Source organism: Typopeltis vanoorti, chromosome 16, assembly GCF_054136105.1.
Source record: "Typopeltis vanoorti isolate ZY-2024b chromosome 16, IOZ_Tvanoo_1.0, whole genome shotgun sequence".
Classification (NCBI taxonomy): domain Eukaryota; kingdom Metazoa; phylum Arthropoda; class Arachnida; order Uropygi; family Thelyphonidae; genus Typopeltis; species Typopeltis vanoorti.
Genome location: NC_143564.1, coordinates 42261218 through 42278257, shown reverse-complemented (window position 1 = coordinate 42278257; position 17040 = coordinate 42261218). Strand labels below are relative to the sequence as shown.

General features: G+C 34.0%; 1 protein-coding gene across 1 annotated transcript in view; it reads right to left on the bottom strand.

Moving 5' to 3' along the window:
* Nup54 (nuclear pore complex protein Nup54) overlaps positions 1-17040 on the bottom strand; it is a 166128-nt gene that overhangs the window by 137171 nt on the left and 11917 nt on the right. The window contains exons 2-3 of the mRNA XM_090406142.1: positions 10710-10820; positions 4203-4445 (exon numbers count right to left, since the gene is read on the bottom strand). Coding sequence (XP_090262268.1) covers positions 4203-4445; positions 10710-10820 — 354 coding nt within the window. The remainder of the gene's footprint in view (positions 1-4202; positions 4446-10709; positions 10821-17040) is intronic.

Genomic DNA, 17040 nt, shown 5'->3' with positions numbered 1-17040 from the left:
GGAGGGATAAGAGTGTTTCATAGATTGATTACAAGGATATGAGAGACAGAATCATGGCCTAGAGACTGGAAGAAGTCAGTTTTCATACCACTACACAAGAAAGGTGATAAGAAGGCATGCAAGAATTATAGAACTATTAGTTTGATATCTCATGCAAGCAAAATTTTATTAAAGATCATGCTAAATAGGATTGAGGCCAAAGTTGAGGCAGAGATGCCCGAGGAACAAGCAGGTTTTAGGAAAGGTAGAGGCACCAGAGATCAGATCGCCTTAGACAGATCATAGAAAAATATAAAGAATTCAGACTCCCTCTGGTAATGTGTTTCTTAGACCTCTAAAGCTTTTGACTGTGTTGAGCATGTGAAACTGTGGGGGAAGTAATGAAAAGAATGGGTTTTCCTCAACACATTATAAGGTTGATAGCCAACTTGTATAAGGAGCAAGAAGCCACAGTAAGAACAGGTGTTGGATTGACTGACTGGCTTCAAGTTGAAAAAGGAGTTAGACAAGGATGTTTACTTTCTCCTCACTTGTTTAGTATATATGTAGAGGACATCATACGTGAAGCATTGGATGAGCTCAGGACAGGAATTACGATAGGAGGTAGATTGATCAGTAATCTGAGGTACGCTGATGATACAGTACTCCTTTGTAATGACATGGAAGAACTAGGACTAATTCTTGACAAAGTTAACAAGATCAGTAATAACAGAGGTCTTCAACTCAATTCTAGTAAGACAAAGATCATGGTTCTCAAAGGAAAAACAAACAGAGAAACTCTTGAGAAACAAGTGTATCTTAATGGAGAAAGAATTGAGGAAGTCAGCAAGTTTGAGTACCTGGGATCCATTATTAATGTGAAGAATTGCTCTTCAGAAGAGGTCAGAAAAAGGTTAGGAATGGCTAAAACAACAGTCAGAGACCTGTCTAAAATCTGGAAGGATGAATCTATCTCCATGGGAACAAAGTTGAGGATTTTAGATGCAGTTGTTTTTCCAATAGCGACTTATGGATGCGAGACTTGGAACCTAAAGAAGTCAGATAAGAAACGGATATCTGCTTTTGAGATATGGTGTTACAGAAGGCTGTTGAGGATATCATATACTGAAAGGCGTACAAATGAATGGGTGTTAGAAAAGATTAGTAGAACTTTAAGGCTCCTTAAGGATACTGACAGAAGAAAGTTAAAATATTTTGGACACACAGAAAGGATGGAAGGAGAACTTCTCAGAACAGTAATAGAAGGTAAAGTTCCTGGAAAAAGAGGCAGGGGTAGACCATCAATGAGATGGATGGATGGCGTGTGTGCGTGGAGTGACTGATCTTCAGAGAGATGAGGCTGCCAGAAAAGCAAACAACAGGACTACATGGCGAGGCCTGGTGTGGAACATCATCGAGCATCGGAGTGACCATACGGCATCTGTGGATGCCCAGTGAACATAGAAAGAGAGAGGCAGGCGTCAACTCCCTGGCACATTCTTTCAGAATATGTGGTGATATATTATCAAGTCCCACAGCCTTATTAACATCTAGTTTACTCAACTCCCCATATACCTCTTGCTCAGTTACAGTCAGTCTCTCCTCCCCATCATCAACTGCTCTCAATCCCTCCATGAAGTCACATTCGCAAGATTGAAAGATCTTTATGAACTGCTCATTAAATATCTCCACCACACATTCTGCATCAGCTCTTTATACCATTTTCTCCAATCAATGTCATCCTTCCATAATTATTCTTTCTTTTGCTGGCTAAAGAAATGAATAACTTTTTGAAGGAAGTTTTGTTTTCCAATTTGAAGTGACATGGTACTTTAAAAGTGGAATGCTTAACAAAAAATGTTTGTTTATATGAAGAATTTGGGGATGAGAAGAGAGAGAGAGGTAAATGAATTGCAGATACTCCTCCAATTCATTGACTATAATTTATCATTTTAGTTACCTTTAAACTTATTGACAATCTATGATTATTCTGTGGCTCTTCTTTGGAAGCTAGCAGACAAGTTCAGTAAAATTTTCATAGCAGACTGGACACCATAATATAATATAATAAATATTATTTATTTATTTTATTATTATTTTATTGGATGGGAGGAGAGTTAGAATTCTCCATTTAACTGAAAGGAAGTTCTAATGATTACCTTTTTTGTTTGCTTGCAAGAAAGCCATTATGCAGAAAATGTTATTTACTACTTTTTTTTTCTTTCAAATTGATGGGAAAAAAAAAAATTTAATAATTATATTTTAATTTAACAATAAAGTGGAAAGTGCTTCCTTGAGCATTTGGAGTACTTTTAAGTCATTGAACAAAAAATTGTTTCCCAATGGGATAAATGATGGATTACTACTGTAGTAACTTAACAAGGATAATCGTATGATTAAATATGAAGAATACCAGATGTGAAATCAAAGAATTCTTTATGGTAAGAATCCATCATAAATATGTACAGAATATTAACTACAAGGGAAGTCCAGAAAGTAATTTCCGTTTTTAAATATTTTCACTGCAGCGCTGAGATTGCAATGGTGCACATGCGTGCTGAGTTTGTTGATTCCTTAGCACTTTTAAAGTAGTGAAAGATGTACTGTCAAATTAAAATATATAACAAGGCATTGATGCCATTTTCAGACATTCTTGCAGTGCGTATGCTTCTTGGTGTGTGTGTTTATAATATCTAAGAAAATCGAATCGTCCACAGCATGTGAAATTAGATCAGTTATCCGTTTCATGAATGCGAGAGCGTTAAAGCAGCTGAAATTCATTGGCAAATTATTGAGATTTATGGAGAACACGCAATGAGTGATTCAATAGTACGAAGATGGGTAAGACTTTTTAATGAAGGACAGGTGTGCACGATGATGAACGGAGTGGGCAACCATCTTTAGTAACTGACGATTTGGTGCGTTCAGTTGAAGAGAAGATTCGACCGAATAGGGGATTCACTATGATGTCACCCTTCTGCAATTTCTAGAAGTTTTACGTAGACGTCTTCATGAAATTGTGTCAGAGAAACTGAATTACTGGAAATTGTGTGCACACTGTTGTGCACACAATTTCCAGTAATTCAAAGTGCCAAAGTTGCTTACAGAACAACAAAAAGTGAATTGGCTGGGCAGTGCGTTGGAATTCTTGACATGCTACAATGAGGATGGCAATGCTTTCCTGAGCAGACTTGTCACCGGGGACAAGACTTGGGTGTCAGGCGCAACCCATGGACTGTTGTGTGGATTCAGTCCCTGAATTTAAACAACAGTCCATGGATTAGAGGCATACCTCATCACCAGTCAAGACGAAACTGAAGATAATGGTTTCCACTCGGAAAATCATGTGCACTGTGTTTTGGGACAGACAAGGAATTTTGCTTGGTAGACTTCTTGGGTCAAGGTTCCACAATCAACACGAGTATGTACTGCCAAACCCTTGAGAAACTGAGTCATGCGATCCAGAATAAACGACACAGGAGGTTACCAGGGACGTTGTTTTGATTCATGATAATGCCTGCCTACACACAGCCGGCATAACACAATAACTTCTCGCCACCTTTGGCTTGGAACAATTCCATCGTCCACCCTATAGTCCTGACCTTGCACCAAGCGACTTGCACCTGTTCAAACATCTGAAATCTTTCCTTGGTGGCCGGAGGTTTTAAGATGAGGTCAAAGAAGCAGCCGATACATGGTTTGCATCACAGGCAGCAACCTTCTACAACGAAGGTATACAACTCTTGGAGCCCCATTATGATAAGTGCCTGAACAATGTAAAAAAGTAGTGAAAGATGTCTACTTTAATTTCCAATAAAGTTTTTTTTGTAAGTATATTTTTGCTTTTCTGACAGCTCATCAGAACTTACTTTCTGGACGTCCCTCGTAAATACAAGAGTCTCTTGTCAAATTAAAATATATAACACACACAAGAGAAAGAGATCCATACATTCAGATATACCACATATTAAGGGGAGGGGAATAACTGAATTTGATATTATGCACTATTATGTTATTATTTTTAACTTTTTCATGGAAAATTTCTCTACAAATAACAAACTGTTTCCATATTATCATGTGTTATTCAGGAATTAGAAAGAAAGTTTTAATCACACATATTTTAATACTTGGCTATAATTCTAGAAGCAGAAATTTCCATGCAAGCACAGAAATTACCTTTGGTCTGATTAATATTTATGTGAAAGGCATATTTTCATATTTACCAAAAGAAAATCCAGGTGATGCACCACTTCCAAGACCACTAAAAGAAAAAGTAGGTGCAGTAGTTGTGGTGGAACCTAGACCTCCAAATGAAAATGAGGGTGTAGTTGTGGTAGAAGTACTTGTTCCAAATCCACTGAAAAAACTACTACTTGGTGCAGAGGTGGTTGGTGTGCCAAATCCAAATCCAAAGCCAGTATTACCAGTAGTAGTTGCAGGTGTACTAAGTCCTCCAAAGCTAAAACCTGTAATAAAGATGGCTCTACTAAAGTAATTCATCTCATTCACACAGCATACAATTCTAACAATCAAATTAGAGAACAAGCAAGTGATGCTTACAAATACACGCATACACACACACTTTCCATAAACGCACTGAAAAATTATTTTAGCTCTTCACACAGCCATATCTTTAAGCCAAATATGTGTTGTTGTTTTTTTAACAAAGTAATAAAAAAATGGCTAACAAAGTCTGTTTCAAAGAAATGAATTCTCTAATAGGCGGGTCACTTTTTTTTCATGTGAGAAATAAACAGATTGGATAGCATTAAGTTGACAAAGTCATCCTCATCCCAATGAAAAAATAAGACTATCAATATTTAAAGTATTAATTATGAAAAGCCATAAGCTTGAATCGTTTGAGCAAGCACTAAAAAGTGGTAAATGAAAAGTGGAATAGAGTGTACTGTCTTGAGAAAAAACATGGGTCTGAGATCATCAGTGTATAGAAGACAAGTAAAAATATGGAGTCCTTTGGCAATGGCAGAGATATCTGAAGAGAGATGGACATCCACTGTCATGAGTTAAAAGATAAAAAGTGAAAGGTAGGCCATATGACAGTAGCTTGCTAATTAGGCATCTATGCCAGACCTGATCTAATGTCCTGGAAATGTCCTCTTAAGTTTATCTAAAGCTTTCTATGGCTTGTGTCCCAAGGTGAGACAAGCCATAAAAGGGACTGAGTATCATAAAAGCACACTAGTAATACAGAAATAAATATACAATAGAAATAGATAACACAATTGGCAAAGCTGGTGTGTTGAGGAGTCAATTGGATAAATTTATATCAGATTAAAGAGAAATTAGTCAAACATCAAACTCTATATATATATATAAAACAGTATTGTCTATATAGTTTTTAGTGTTTTGACTAATTTCTCTTATTCTGAGATCTCAGAGCTGAGTGAGAAATAAAACACATGATTAAAGATTAGTGTCCACAGATATGAGTTTTGAGAAAAATTAGGAGAGGAAACAAATGTAATCACTAAAAATGATATTAGGAAGGAACTTGACATTATTAGCCTTCAGGAATGTGTGAACAGAGCTATTTTAAGGTGGTCACTTAAACAGAATACAAGGAATGGTTTAGCAAAACAAGTGTTTGTTGCTAGGATTACATGAAAGAGACCCAGAGAATGACAAAATGCAATCCTTAGAACTTCTATTTGGCCTTAACTCAGTTTCTCTAAGTTTCCCTTCCACAAATTTTCTTAATCTTTTCAGAAGTATGCTTACGTAAATCTTGTCAGGAACACTAAGCAGGGAAATTCCTCTATAATTCTAGACACTTGGTTTTATTCTTCTCCCCCCCCCTTTTTTTTTTATTTGTAACAGATGGGTGCTATAAGAACTATAAAGAGAAATTATATCTCCTGATGATTACTCCAATTATCTGGAGGTATATTGTAATATTGTAATATATTGTAATATCATCCAATCCAGGTGCTTTCCTGCATTTCAGGAAAGCAGCTGAATTAAATGTATTAGATGAAAAACTATTCACGGTATGTTTCTGCTATGTTTTGCAATTAGTAACCAAATGCATCTTCAAAGCACTACAAAGGAGAGGAGTGAAAATTGGCTTTTTCTCCTATGGTTTTATAGCAACTGCATTAGTGGGTTGCTTCCAAACAGAATTCAGTTATGTTGGATAAAAAAACTAAGCTATTTTGGTAATGGAGTAGTCCCTTTTACAATAACTATGCTAAAAGCGATATGAAGTTTTAATTTAAAGATTAGATCCCAAGGAATGGCAAAATTTCTCCAACAAATCACAATTATTAATTAGTAGTAATTCCTACATAATAGAAGAGTCATAATAAAAAAATGGAAGAATCTTACCAATTCATGACCACAAATATCCCCCCCCCCATCCACCTTCACTTACTATGTGCCCTTTGCTACTCTTTTGCCACATGCTATAAAAAATTAAAAAATAAACCCAGCATTATCAGTAAGCATAATGCCTTTAGCTTGTTTACTAGTTTATCTAATTATATGCTTTATCTAGACAAAAAGAAGTATTAAATAAAGGCTTAAATTTTACTATTCCTCCTAAAAATTTTCCTAGAAAAGAATTCATCACTCAAGCCAAAACTGAACTAGAAAATGGTGCAAGCAAAGACATATCATAAATATTAAAATAATTTTATACCAAATCTCACTACTTTCACATGCTATTAAAAAATTAAAAATAATCATGACATTATTATAAGTAAATACTGATAAAGGAGATAAATAACTAAAGGCCCTGTTCCAAACATTACAAAATAAACTGAAAAATGTCCCCATTAACTCAAAGAAGAAACACAAAATGGATAAATAAACTGCTTTAAAAAAAAAAAAGCTTCTTTTACAAAGTGTTCACCCACTATTTTTGGATAAGTTAAGATACAAAAACTAGTCTACCTCACACTCCCCACATTTTCATGCAAGCATGCCACGGGAGCTCTCTTATCCAAAAATTAATTGCACTACTACTAAAACTATTATTGGAATATTCAAAATTAATGATAAATTAATTCCTTCCTTCTTTAGATGCTTCTTCTCTATATACTAACATCTTAAAATTCTCATATATATCCAAAACATTTATAAAGCTATCAAAGGAATCTTTGAATATTTAAATTATAGAATTGTCTTCACCACTAGCCACAAACTACAAAATTTACTAATATATAACCACAATAGCTCAGACTTACATGCTACTATGTCATGACGTTTACAAGTTTAACTGCCAGTCAAGATGCAACACCCGTTATATTGGATGTTAGATTGTTGATGTTATTTTCTACCACAAAGAAGAAACATAAACATACCAGCAATAATAAAAATCCCACCACTGAGGTGTCCTTGAATGCAATACAAACTAAACATACCAATGAAATTGATAATTGAAATTGAAACCATTATTGATTTCCAAGAAAATAAAACCAAATTACATTGCTCTGAATCTCTAGCAATAAGATCCACCCAATGTGCCATAAATACAGTCTTCCCTCATGGCAATTAATCAAAATAAATTACTCTCCTCTACAATCAACATCCAAATACTCTTGAACAAACCAAGCTCCTCCTAATTCATAAAACTTCACAGCTAGCTCACTGTTTTATACTATCCACATCTGATGACACTTGAAATGAAATGGCCAGCACCCATCTTGTATATTGTTGGCTATCTGTGATAAACAGCTTTTTTTTTTTAATTCTTTTTTTTTCTCTATTTGCATTATTTTCAGTTCTTTCAAATTCATAGTTCACATAATTCATATCTTCAGTATTGATTTCTTCATTATTGATTTTATTCAAGTTTTTAGACTACCTGAATGTATTTCTCCACTCAGTTATCAGTGGTATTTTATGTTCACCACCTTTAATTATATACTATCTCGGAGCTGATCAAGCCTTGTAACAAGTTATTGAGTATCTTTATTTTCAAAAAATTTTCACACATACAAAAAACTTTCTCAGCCTCTAATCTTTCTCAGGACTGTTATATCTGTGGTCTCTAGTCTTTGGTCAAGTGTTTTACTTCTGACCCAGCTTTCAGATCCATAAGTTAAAACTTGTTTGAACACTGTCTTGTATACAGCTAATTTAGTATTTCGACTAATTTCTTTCTTATTCCATATGAATTTATTCAATTGACTTCCTACCATACCAGCTTTGTTGATTCTGTTGTCTATTTCTATATTTAATTTACCATCTTCAGTAAAAATCGTGCCTAAGTAGCTGAAATGTTTTACTTGTTCCACAGATTCTCCATTCACAACACAGTTGATATTTTCAATGCATCTGCCTATTTTCATTGTCTTTGCCTTGTTATTGCTGACCTTCATACCATATCTATTACAACAGTTATTCAATTTAGTCAGTGAATCTTGCAGACTAGAGCAGATTTATTTAGAAGTATAACATCATCCGCATAAAGCAAAGAGCTGACATTAACATCTCCAATTTTGATATCATGTTTAATACCACTTTCCTTCATAATGTGATCCATATAGATAATGAATAACAGAGGAGATAATGTACATCCTTGTCTCACACCATATTTAACATTAAACCATCTTCCTGTACTTCCTTCAATTCTAACAGCTGACTTACAACTCAAATAAAGAATGAGTATTGCTTGATATAATGCCCCATTGACACCATATAACTGTAGCGTATTGAATAGCTTCTCTTTTGGCACTTTGTCATATGCCTTTTCCAAATCGACAAAACTTAAATACACTTTGTTATATTCCCATGCTTTCTCAACTATTTGTCGTAAAGTGAAGATCTGATCCTGACAGCCTCTATTTGACCTGAATCCAACTTGTTCTTCACCAAGCTTTTCTTCCACAATTCTTCTCAGCCGTTTCTCAAGTATACTTGCATATATCTTACCAGGAACACTCAGTAGGGAAATAACTCTCACATTCAGTTTTTCTGTCTTTTTAAGATCCTCAAAAATTGTTTTTGCTTTCTCAGTTATAACAGCCTGCGTCAGAGGAATGTTTTTCTGATTCAAGTCATCCACCCAGAATGATAATAATTTTTCCATTTTTTCATGAAGTTTACTCCTGCTATAATGTACATGTTTTGCATTTAGTGCTGCTGTAGATTGTTGCGCAGACTGTTTTATGCTATCTGCATTTTTCATAATTGTAGTAACAGTTGGAGGTAAGTTCATACTTCTACAGGCATTAGCACGTGTCTGCCCATCTTCCATTCTTCGAATCACCTCCATCTTCTTTTCAAGCGTGACTGATTTCCGCACCTTCTTAACACCAAGTACTGCTAATTTTTCTGCACTTCTATTATCAGACATGGTATGTAATTACATACTTTATCAATTTAAATACGTATGTAAGTAAAAAAAATTAAATAGAACAATTAGGTAGATTCAACATTAAACTAGGTTTGATACATATACGTCGTAGTAGCTCGGTAAACACTCAAACACTAGAGTGCCTGCTAGCGTCGTTTCTCAGTCAACCACACGACAGCAAGAAAGCACACGCAGGCAACCCCGTTATTGTGAATCGGCGTAAATTGAACTCGTGTAAACCAAGGGCTGCCTGTATTATATACTATATTCTTACAATAAAGTAAGCTAAAGAAAAGAAAATGTTATTAAAGAGAATTATAAGGAAGTGAAAATACGTTTACAGTACTGTATTTATCAATACAGTAAGTTTACGCCGTCTGTTTACAAGATGAATAGTCTGTCTGTCAGTATACATTAATATTGTTTTATATGATACAAAACACTGTAGATATTATAAGTATTACTGATACTAGACATCAAAAATGGAAAGATAGTGTGAAAAAGGAATTCATATTTATTTACAGGTATAATGATTTATGCATTGATAATGAAGCAACAGCAATATGATTGCTTTATGGCAGCCTAGTGAAATCAATACGATTGCTTCACAGTAGCCTAGCCTATACACTAATGAATGAATCATTATAAATTTTTCATTTTATGCTAATTAATTTAACTAATTAAGTTATTTTATACAGTTATGATTTAATAGTGCATCTTTAAGTTTGTTTACATTTCTCTCAACTGTGAATGGCCATATACGGTCTGCAAATGTTTTCGTGCATATGTTGCGATAAATTTTAACTTTTTTATAATAGATTTGTGTATACTTTATGGCAGTAAATGATAAAATAGACTAGTATCTACATATATTTTATGCATTCATGACATATCTAACATTTTCTTAATTTTTTCAATATTTCTAAGCAACATGGTTTGTCTGAGTTTTTTCAAATTGTCAAAATCTCTAAAAAATTTCCCAGTATATTTATTTAAAAAAAAAGCCACATATAAGTGGACCGATGCAGTACAAATCCACGTTCTTCAATGGTCAACTGCATATCAAATTCAAAGTCCTAAAAGTTAGGACTTTGAATGTGCGTGTATATGCACACATATATCCCCCCCCCCCCCCTGGGTCAACACACATTTCAGCATCTTGTGCTAGTAATACACTTTTGATATTTTTTTCCCTTTCTAAAATCCTATCGAACCTTCATTTTTTTTTCATTACGTCCTGTAACTGTTTAAATTATTATTAAATTATTACCATAAACTTATATCACTTGACACATTTTGGTCTCTATCTTGAAATAAAAAGACACCTTCCAGAGATAAATCTTAGCTTTTATGTATATGTATAATGATGAATATCCATCCCAACTGATAAAGAATGATGAGAATTCCATACCTGCTCCAGGAGTACTTCCAAAAGAAGGTGCTGATGTTGTAATGCTACCAAACTGCGATCCAAAAAGTGGGGCTGTTGTTTTGGGAGCAGCAAAGTTAAAGCCTGTTGTACCTAAAATTATACAATGTAAAAATAACAGAAAAGACAAACTCAATGAAGATCAAATAGTTCTGCTCAAAGAAATTTCAACTTGAACAGTTTTCAAAAATTCTTAATAAATTAAACTAAAACAAAAATTCTGCCTAATTATTTTTTTTTTTTACATTCTCTAATCTATATCTGAATTCGGTCTAAAACTTATTTTTAAAACCTCATTAAACATTGTTAATCTTTACTACACCCACCTAGAAAGCCTGAGAAAAAATTTTCCCATGCTTTCTAGCAGCAGCAGCTAATACATCTTCATCTCCACCAATAACCAACCAAACTCTATATTCCCCCCGCCCTGCAAAAAAATAAGGGGTTCTCCAGTGCTGATACTGTGTGTGTGTGTTTTAACGGACCTAATAATCCATAAAAATATTATTCTGATTTTTTGTCAAAAGCAATTTATATGGAAAATTCTGAAAATAATGCTTTCATTATGATAAGCTATCGCAATGAAGCTGTTCCCAACCAAACGAGAGGTTAGTGAAATAATAAACAAAAGATACTTGAAAGCATTTTCATATACTATTTCACAACAATCTCCCTTCCTCTCTCTCCTAATACATTTTCTCTGCCATGCATGAAAGGTTTTCAAAGTTGTCTTAATAAAAACTCTTCAGGTTGTTTTTGGAATAATTATGTCACCTCTGCTTTGACCTCTTCATTTTCAAAAATGGATGTGTTTTCAATTCAGGAAATAACTAAATGCTTGAAAAGCAATGAGTGCTCCTTAGCATGAACATGATTCACTTATTCCTGCTCTGCAGATGAAGTTGATCTTTCCACCTTAATCTTGGAAGTCCATGGTCTCTTCTTCCTGAAGATTAATATTTATATGCTAATTTGGGAATCCTATTGTTATTCATCGTTTCTATTGTGGTGTAGCCAATTTTGATGATATTTTTAAGGTCTTTCTTGTCCCTTTCGCCATACAGGCCTAGTAGATGAGACCTTCATCGTCTGAGCAATTCAGGTATAGGCTTTTTATGTCCTGTTCCTGCTCTGCAGATGATCTTTCCACCTTAATCTTGGAAGTCCAAAGTCTCTTCTTCCTGAAGATTTATATTTATATGCTAATTTGGGAATCCTATTGTTATTCAGTGTTTCTATGTGGTGTAGCCAATTTTGATGATATTCTTCTATTTCTTGTATGATGTTTTTTGTATCTAATCGTTCTCTTATTTCTGTGTTTTTCTTTTTATCTAACCTAGTGAGACTCAGGAGAGGTCTTAAAAACTTCAACTGCGCTGCTTCCAGTCTTTGTTTCTTTGTTTTAGAATCCAAGTTTCACTTCCAAATTTGAGAGATGGTTCAGAGGTCATATTACATAATCTTAATTGAGTTTCTTTAGCTATTTGTTTTCCAAAATTTCTTTTAATTGTGCCATTTATTCTATTGTAAATTTGTAGTCTTGCTTCCAATTGTGAATCAGTATTGTATTGCGAGATTATATTTCCCAAGTATTTGAATTCTGTAATTTGTTCTATTATTTTAGTGTTAAGCATAATTTTGACTTTTTGAATGATGTTTCCACATATTGCCATAGCTTTTGTTTTAGAGATTTTCATTAAAAATTTGTTTGCTATTTCATTTAGATGGTTAGTTGTAATTTGGAGTTTATCTTCTGAATTTGAAATTAGTACTTGATCATCTACATAAAGTATTGTATTTATCTGTATATTATTTGTTAGTTTAACTCCATCTTCGACAGTTGTTTTCCATTCTTTTAGGATTCTGTTTATATAAATGTTGAATAGGATTGGGGAAAAGCCACAACCTTGTCTTGCTCCTTTATTTATAGTTATGTTCTGATAATGTTCCATCTGCAAATTTGATGCAAATTTTTGTTTCTCTATATAGACTTTTTATTGCATTAATTAATTGAGGAGGTATTTTATCATCTTGTAATATTTTCCAGAGTAGATTTCTGTTCAAGTTATCATACACACATTTTCGTAATCAATAAATAGAAGAAAAGTGGGCAGATTAAATTCTTTTATTTTTTCTATGATCTGTTGCATTGTGGCTTATCCCCAATCCTATTCAACATTTATATAAACAGAATCCTAAAAGAATGGAAAACAACTGTTGAAGATGGAGTTAACTAACAAATAATATACAGATAAATACAATACTTTATGTAGATGATCAAGGAGAGGCATCTGTGCATCTTCTCCCTCTTCTAAAACCACACTGTTCTTCTAAATAATTTTCTGCATATTTAATTAGTCTGTTCTTTAAAATGTTTGCATATAGTTTAGATGCTGTTATTAACAGAGATGCCTCTGTAATTTCCATATTTGTCCTTGGGACCTTTTTTATGAATATTTATTGCTGCTCCAATTTCCCATTCTTTTGGGATCTTTTGATATTTCCAGATATTATTGAAGAGTTTAAGTTTTCTTTTAAGCTATTGTCTGCATATTTAAAGAGCTCAATGCATATTCCATCCAGGACTGGGCTTTTCTATTTCTTGAGTTTTTAAATTCTTTTTCTAATTCTTCCATTGCTATTTCTTCTGTACTTTCCTGTGTATTGATATCTTCAATTTTGTGAGTTTTGTCATTGTTTTGTATTTCTTGTTTATCATTCCACAATGTTTTATAGTTTAATCCAATCTGCTTTGGAAATTAGATTATTTCTTAATCGGTTATTTTCTGCTGTTTGTAGCTGACTGAAAATTTTAAAACCTATTCTTTGTGGTCCAGTGATATCCTGCTCTAATGATTTAACATATTAACTCCAATCTTCTCTGCATACACTTCTGGAAAGCTTTCTGACTTCAGCCTGTAGTTTCTTATATTCTATATAGTCAGTGTAAGATAGATTTTAAAAGCCTGTTTTTTTCCTTTCAATTAATTCCTTTAAGTCATCATTCCAAGTTCTGAGCCATTTTTTGTTTTTCCTTGATTTGTATCCTAAACTTTCTTCTGCTGCTTTTAGTATGGTTTCCTTTATATTTTTCCAGTCAGTTTCAATATCGTTTGTGGCTGGTTTTATTTTATCTCTTATTCTGCTTCTATATAAGTTTCTGATACTCTCCTGTTCTAGGAAGTGAATTTTAGATGTTGGTTCATTATCTTTTTTTCTTTTGAAGTATATGGTTCTTTTTATGAATTCAAATCTGCTTTCAACCAACATGTGATCACTATCAATTTTGCTTCCTCTAAAAATCCTTGTATCCTTGATATTATTATTTAGTTTGTTGTTAATAATAATGTAATCTATTACTGATTTAGTTTCTCTTGCTTCCTATGTGTACTTATGTATATTTTTATGCCTGAAGAAAGTATTGCTGATTTTTAGACTATTAAATATGCAGAAGTCTCTTAATAAAATTCCATTATATTGATTCTCCCTCTGATCCAATGCATCTTGTTATTTCCCACTATAGCGTTGAAATCTCCCATCAAGATTGTTGCTTCATTTTTATGTTTCATCAATACATTCCTCAAATTTTCAGTAAAATTCTTCTGTCTCTTCCTCTTTTCCATCTACTGGTGCATAAATTCCAAAAATATTGAATGTTTGATTCATAATTTTCATTCTAACTTTGATTATTCTGTCTGATATCCAAGTATAATCCGAAATTTTGTTTTTCCATTTTTATTAATCCAAATTGCAACCCCAGATGAAGCCCATTTGTCTTCTAGAACCCCAGAGAAGATCATGACATAATCTTCCAGAATTTGAGATCCCTTCTTTTTCTGTCTCGGTTATTGTTGCTATATCAATGTTTCTATTTTTTAGTTCTCTGTTTAGCTCATCAATTTTGTGTGCGATTCCATGAACATTCCAAGTAGCTATTTTTAATTTCTCAAAGAGAAGTCCCTGTCCATTAGTCGGGTCAATTCCAATAAAATTCATCCTATTTTTCTTCTTCAAAGCTTTACAAGTAATTGTAAATTTCTCCTGGATAGGCTATCAACCTTTCACAGGGTGAGTTCGGTGGTGGGGCTGCTATCTTAAGGAATCCAAACCTGCCTTTTGGGAGGGATAGCAGACTCCCACTGTGTGAGATGAAAAGAACATAGAATAGGAAAGATTCACCCCCTAGCCCTAGACTACTCTAATAGCATTGGGGGAAGGCGCAAGAAGAACAACAAGAAAGAAAGAAGAGTAGGGACCAGTCTATAGATAATATACAGATATATATTACATGAAGTAAGGAATGGTTCAGCATCAGGTGCCTCAGGTTTGCAGCTCCCATACTCACTAAAGTGAGCCCTTGAGGTAAAATGAGACCTCTTCTGTCCTTAATAACAGACAAAACCTTCTACCAGATATAATTTCTGGTAGAAGGTTTTAATGTGAACTTTTTTACTCTTCATGAGTAGGGCTATGATATTCCAGACTGAATTTTCATTGTGAAATCAAAATAAGACTGCTATTATTCCCATCCATGTTCTTGCAAAGAAATGCATTGCCCTTCCTGTAATGGCGGAGCAACTGGTAACAAATTTCCAATCTTGTGTTTCATTCCAATAGTCAACTGGTGTTACACTTGATGTGCATACCCTTTGTAGTCCAATTATGTAACAATCTGGTTGCTTTATGCTAATCTCAAAGTTCAATTTCAGTGCTAGTGATCGGATTTATTTGCTAGATAGATGCTAATGTATTTAATAAAGAGAACTACATTGCAATGGCTAAATTCATTAAAACTGCACTAAATACTGACCTGGATGGTGATCAATCATGAAAGAGTTCAGTGATCATCAAATTCCTGCCATGTACCCTCAAGGGGTGTATAGGATACAATAGTACTACTTTTGTGTATCCTGTTTTTTTGTATTTTGTACATGAAAAATTTACATCATTAACTTCCTATCTACAATTTTCCCCCAAATCAGTCTGTTACCTGTCAAGACTCCAACATTATCAGATCTTATATTTCTATCTTCTAAGGCACTTTTTACAGTATCAATACACTTATAGCAAACATTGGTCGATTGGTAGAGCTCCTGCTAATGGCTCATGCAAAAAGTTAAGCAAGTTTGAGCACGGTTAGTAGTTGGAAGGGAACAAATTCGATGCTGTTGGCACACTCTCCCTCGATGAGTCTTTGGACTCCCTGGAGGTGTCACATAATAATAATAATGATAATATCTTGGTCTTCTTGTGGGTCTTTTTCCTGCCAACCTGGAAGAGAACACTTGTTTTGCTAATCTCTCCTCTCCCATTCTGTTTAAGTGACCATACCACCTGAGATCAGTTCTGCTAACACATTCCTGGATGCTGACAATGTCAAGATTTTCCTAATATCCTCGTTTTTAATATGATATTGCCATTGATGACATCTGTTCATGTCCCTAAGTCTCAATGAGAAAAAGAGATTTTTCTCTCTGGAAGCCTTCCCTAAAGTGTTCCTCAACAACCACACACACACTGCAGCTTTTCAAGAAAAATGTCAATAGGTTCACCTTTTTTCCATAACCTTGCCTACACCCTACAGATGACACTGTGCTATAGATTCTACTTCTTGTGTTGCAAGACTAATTAAAAAAAAAAAAAAAAACTGTGGAACTAGATTGCAAGTGATTATGAAAAGCTTGGAAAAAAAGACAGCTTAGAATAACAGCTTGAAATGAAGAATCAGAGAAAGAGAGAGAAGATCAATACATTTATTTGCTATGCATAGGAGAGTACTTACCTGGAAATGACATCAATGAAAATGTAACAAGCCATATCTCTCTCTGCTTCTCATATTGCAAAAGTGTAATATTAAGATGCTGCAATTCTTCTAATACTTTCTTCCCTTTCAGGAAGTTTACATTTTTTTTTACATATTATAGCATGGAAATTCTCAACATGTATATATTATGCAATCAATCAAGTGCAAAATTATCAAAAGAAGAGAGTGATTTTATTATTATTACATGGATACCCCAGGCTATATAAAGATTCATTAAAGGAGGCCCATGCACACATGCTAAGACTATGCATTCACCACTCCAACTGGTAATCTATTGAAATCTGTAACACTCAGCAAAAACCTAGTCAGTCATCACACTATTTCTAATTGCACTCAATTTATGAATGGTATACTAGCAGAGCTGTGTGAGGAGAAACTAGTGCATTTTCTGAATGTGTGGGATGAATATGAGGGATGGCTAGAGCTGTATAAAAGAGATGGGCTACATTTAAATAAATTTGGTGTGTGAGTCAGTTGGAGAAAATGCTG